Source organism: Corapipo altera, unplaced genomic scaffold, assembly GCF_003945725.1.
Source record: "Corapipo altera isolate COAL_440 unplaced genomic scaffold, ASM394572v1 61489, whole genome shotgun sequence".
Taxonomy (NCBI): Eukaryota; Metazoa; Chordata; class Aves; order Passeriformes; family Pipridae; genus Corapipo; species Corapipo altera.
In genome coordinates, this window is record NW_020885983.1 from 4,222 (window position 1) to 8,161 (window position 3,940).

The 3,940-nt window shown below is 66.1% G+C and overlaps 1 protein-coding gene across 1 annotated transcript; it reads left to right on the forward strand.

The window, feature by feature from the left end:
- Nucleotides 1-2,097: 2,097 nt before the first annotated feature.
- LOC113940938 (serine/threonine-protein kinase pim-1-like) lies at nucleotides 2,098-3,424 on the forward strand (the record flags this gene model as incomplete). The annotated part of the gene is made up of 3 exons (XM_027632089.1): nucleotides 2,098-2,679; nucleotides 2,767-2,817; nucleotides 3,023-3,424. Coding segments are annotated over exons 1-3 (957 nt in total), but the record flags the coding sequence as incomplete, so codon positions are not given.
- Nucleotides 3,425-3,940: the final 516 nt, after the last annotated feature.

Here is a 3,940-nt window from a genome sequence, read left to right on the forward strand (position 1 = left end):
ACCAGTAAGGGAAGCCCTAAAGGTGCCTTGACTGTGGGAAGAGCTTTGTCTGCTGCTCCAACTCCATCACCCATTGGAGCATCCACGTTGGGAAGACACCTGGCTGGTGGTCTCCACATCCTCCTTGTTCCCCACAGGCACCCGCGTGAACACAGGGGGAGAAACATCCAGGGGGTCACAAACTGACCTTGGAAATTCATTGGGAAGAGCTGATTTGTTGAATTTAAAACAAAGACATTCAACAAAGACATCTAAAGCTCCACCATTTTACTGGGATTTGGGGGCATTTGGGGAATATTTGGGAGGATTTGGGGGAGATTACCCCAAAATGGGGGTTCCCAGGCTGGGCAAATGGGGCCACGTTCTCATAGTTGTGCCAGCAGTTCATGTCCCCTGATCCTGTCTGTTCTCCAGGAACTCCCCTTGGCTGTTCCAGTGCCTGGCCTGGGTCTCCCCACACAGGGTGTCCCCCCCCAGGTGCCCAAATCTCTGCTGAAGAGCCTGAGCTGCTCCCAGTTGTAGATGTACCCGGGCAGGAACCTCTCCCGGTCGGGGCCGTTCACTCGGCTTTTCCCAGGACCTGGAACAGCCCTGGGTGTGCAGGGACACAGGTCAGGGGGTGCCCCCCCAGCAGGTTGGGAGCTCAGGGGGCCACCCCGGACCCCCCTTTCCCACCCCCCTCTGCCCCACAGCTGCTGCAGCACCAGTTACTGGGTGGGGGAGTCCCCCATCAGCCCCCCAGGGATGGACAGGGGGGTTGGGCACCTGTGGGCAATCGTGACCAGAGCAAGCACACAAAGGGTTACAGAAGCAGTGAACATTCCCAGTGCGGATCTGCCCCCTCCCAGAGCCCCCGGGAACCGCTCCAGGGCTCAAGTGATGGGGGACAGGGGGGACCCATGTGGGAACCCCCTGCCCTCTGTCCCTCTGCCCACTGTCCAACACCCCTTTTCTCCCCTCTCCCACCCCTTTCCCATCATCCCCACAATCCCCAGCCCCCCCCAGCTCGGTTTGAGGGTGTTTCTTCCCCCCTGCCCTGCTCGGTTTCAGAGTCTCAGCCCCTTCCTCGCTCACTTTGGAGGTCCCAGCCCCCCTTTTGTCCCGTTCTCCCCCCGTTTTCCCATTGTGCCCTGAAAGGCAGCTGTTAAATATTGGGTGCTGAAAAAGCTGCTACATCGTGTCCATTCCAAATGAAGCCTGCATTTCTTAGGAGGGACTGGCATCCAAATGGCAGCAAGAAGAGTCTTCTAATTGTCTTCTTCGTGATCCTCTGTGCAGTCGCCGATTTTCCCTGGAAGCGGGCAGGAAAGCAGGAAGAGCCCTGGTGTGGTCGGGGAGCAGCGCTGCCCCCAAAGGGCTGCATTTCCCCTGGCGATCGTCCTGCTCTGCCCTCCCCCGGGGCTGGCTCTGCCTGGCGCTGGCCGGACGTGCCGGGGCTGCTCCCTGAGCAAAGCCCTTGCCAAAGTTGAGGGGCAGAGCCCGGCTGGCCTGGGAGGAAGCGCCAGCAGCGCGGGCCGAGCGGGCGGGATGGGGTGCGAGCAGCGGCGGGAAGCTGCAAAGTTGGCAGCAAAGAAGTTGAACTAAAGCAAAGCAGCTCCAAAAGCCCGTGGTCTTGGCGTGGGGGCGGGAGGAAGGGGAGCTCCGTGACTGCGGCCGGGGCTGGTTGGGAGCGGAGCGGCCGGGGCTGCCCCCGGGGCTCGCGGGGGCCAACGGGGAACGGACAAACGGACAAACGGACCAACGGCCCCAGCGCTTCGGCGGCAGCAGCGGCGGAGGCAGCAACTCTAGCGACGCGCTCTCGCTGTGACTCTTGATCGTGCTCTTCTTCCTCCTCTCCCTGTCCCGGTATCCCTGTCCCGCTGTCCCTGTTCCAGTTTCCCTGTCCTGCTGTCCCTGTCCCCTTCCCGGTCCCAGTGTCCCTGTCCCGCTGTCCCTGTCCCCTTCTCTGTCCCGCTGTCCCTGTCCCCTTCCCGTTCCCAGTGTCCCTGTCCCACTGTCCCTGACCCCTTCCCGGTCCCAGTGTCCCTGTCCCATTCCCTGTCCCGGTATCCCTGTCCCGGTGTCCCTGTGCTGGTGTCCCTGTCCCGGTGTCCCTGTGCAGGTTTCTCTGTCCCATTCCCTGTCCCGGTGTCCCTGTCCCCTTGCCGGTCCCCCCTCCCCTTGCCGGCCCGGGCCATGGCCCCGGCCGTTCCCCTGTGCCGGGCGGGGCCGCCCCGTCCCCGTTCCTGGGCGGCCCGGCGCGGTGCCGCCCTCGGCCGGCTCCCGGCGCGCCGGCTGTGGCGCTGCTGGGCGCTGCTGTGGGGCTGGCTGTGGGACGGGCTCGGCCTCGCCGCCCCTTGGCTCCGCCTGGCTCGAGCCCGGCGCCTGCCGGGGCCGGCGGGGGACGCGGCCGCCGCGGCCGCTGCCGCCTCCTCGGCGGCTTCCCCGGCCGGAGCTCCGCCGCTCGCCAGCTCGGCCGCCGGCAGCGAGCCGCCGCTGCCCGCTGCGGCTGGGGAAGCCCGGCCCGAGCCGCTTGAGGGGCGCTCGGGGGCCGTGCCGGGCCCCGGCCCCAACGCTGACGGCCACGTCTCGCCCGCACGGAAGGCCAAGGAGCCGCTGCACGAGCGCTACCGGCTGCATTCGCTGCTGGGCAGCGGCGGCTTCGGCCGCGTCTACGCGGCGACCTGGGACGGAGCCCCGGTGAGTGGAGCAGGAGGAGGAGGAAGGGGAGGAGGAGGAGAGCGGGACGGGCGGCGAGCTCAAGCCGCCCTTGGCCTTGGCTTGCAGGTGGCCATCAAAGCCGTGCCCCGGGATCTCATCCGGCGCTGGGGCGAGCTGGTGAGCGAGCGGGGCCAGCGGGAGAAAGCGGGGCGGGCCGGGCGGGGACGAGCCGAGGCCCGGGAGGGTGGAAGCCGCCGGGACACCTGGAGGGAGAGTGGGCGTGGGGTCGCTGGGGGCCGGGGAGCATCCAGGGCTGGCGCAGGGGTAGCAGGCAGACAGGCACGGCATCAGCCCCACTGACGACCCCGTGGTCCCCCCGCAGCCTGACGGCACCCGGGCCCCCCTGGAGATCGTGCTGCTGGACAAGGTGTCCAAGGGCTTTCCTGGGGTCATCCAGCTGCTGGAGTGGGTCGAGCTCCCCAACGGTTTCCTGTTGGTCATGGAGCATCCGGAGCCGTCTCAGGACCTCTCTGCCTTAATCACGGCGTGGGGGTTCCTGCCGGAGGAGATGGCGTGGGGGCTGTTCCACCAGGTGCTGCAGGCCGTGCGGCACTGCACCAGCTGCGGCGTCCTGCACCGGGACATCAAGCCCCAGAACATCCTCCTCCACCTGGCCACCGGCGAGGCCAAGCTCCTGGACTTTGGATGTGGCACCTTCCTTCGGGACACGGTCTACACCCAGTTTGCAGGTGAGCCCACAGCCGGGGCATGCTCCTGGTGCTGGGTATGGCATGGCCATGCCCGGGTGTGGCACCGGAGATCGCCCCTTTGGCCGAGGGGGAACAGGATTAGTTCTTCAGCCAAGTTGCTTTTGGATGGGGCTGGGTGTGGGGCAGGGGGGAGCCAGCCTGACCAAAACCCCCGTGAGGGTAGCAGAGAAGGGGGTCAGAACTGTGCACCAGCTGGCTTGGTGTGCAGGCGAGGAAGGGCTTGGGCTGCTCCGCTCGCCTTGTTTGCCTTGGCTTATGAGGAATTGTTGGGGGCAGTGCAGTGGGGCGGGGAGAAGGCAGGGCTTTGCCCCACCACTGGGAGGGTTTTTCCCTTGCATGTAATGGTTGGGCCTTGCCAGGGCTTCCGCTGCCCTCTTGGACACCAGCGGCTTCTTCTCCAACCCAGAGTTTGTAACCGAGAGTCAGGGGCCGGCGAGAAGGCAGTGGGTCACAGCGTGTGCCACTGGGGCAGGCCCCACATTGCCAGGGATGCTGGGGTGAGGCTCTGGGAGCAGGCAGCATCCACCTGA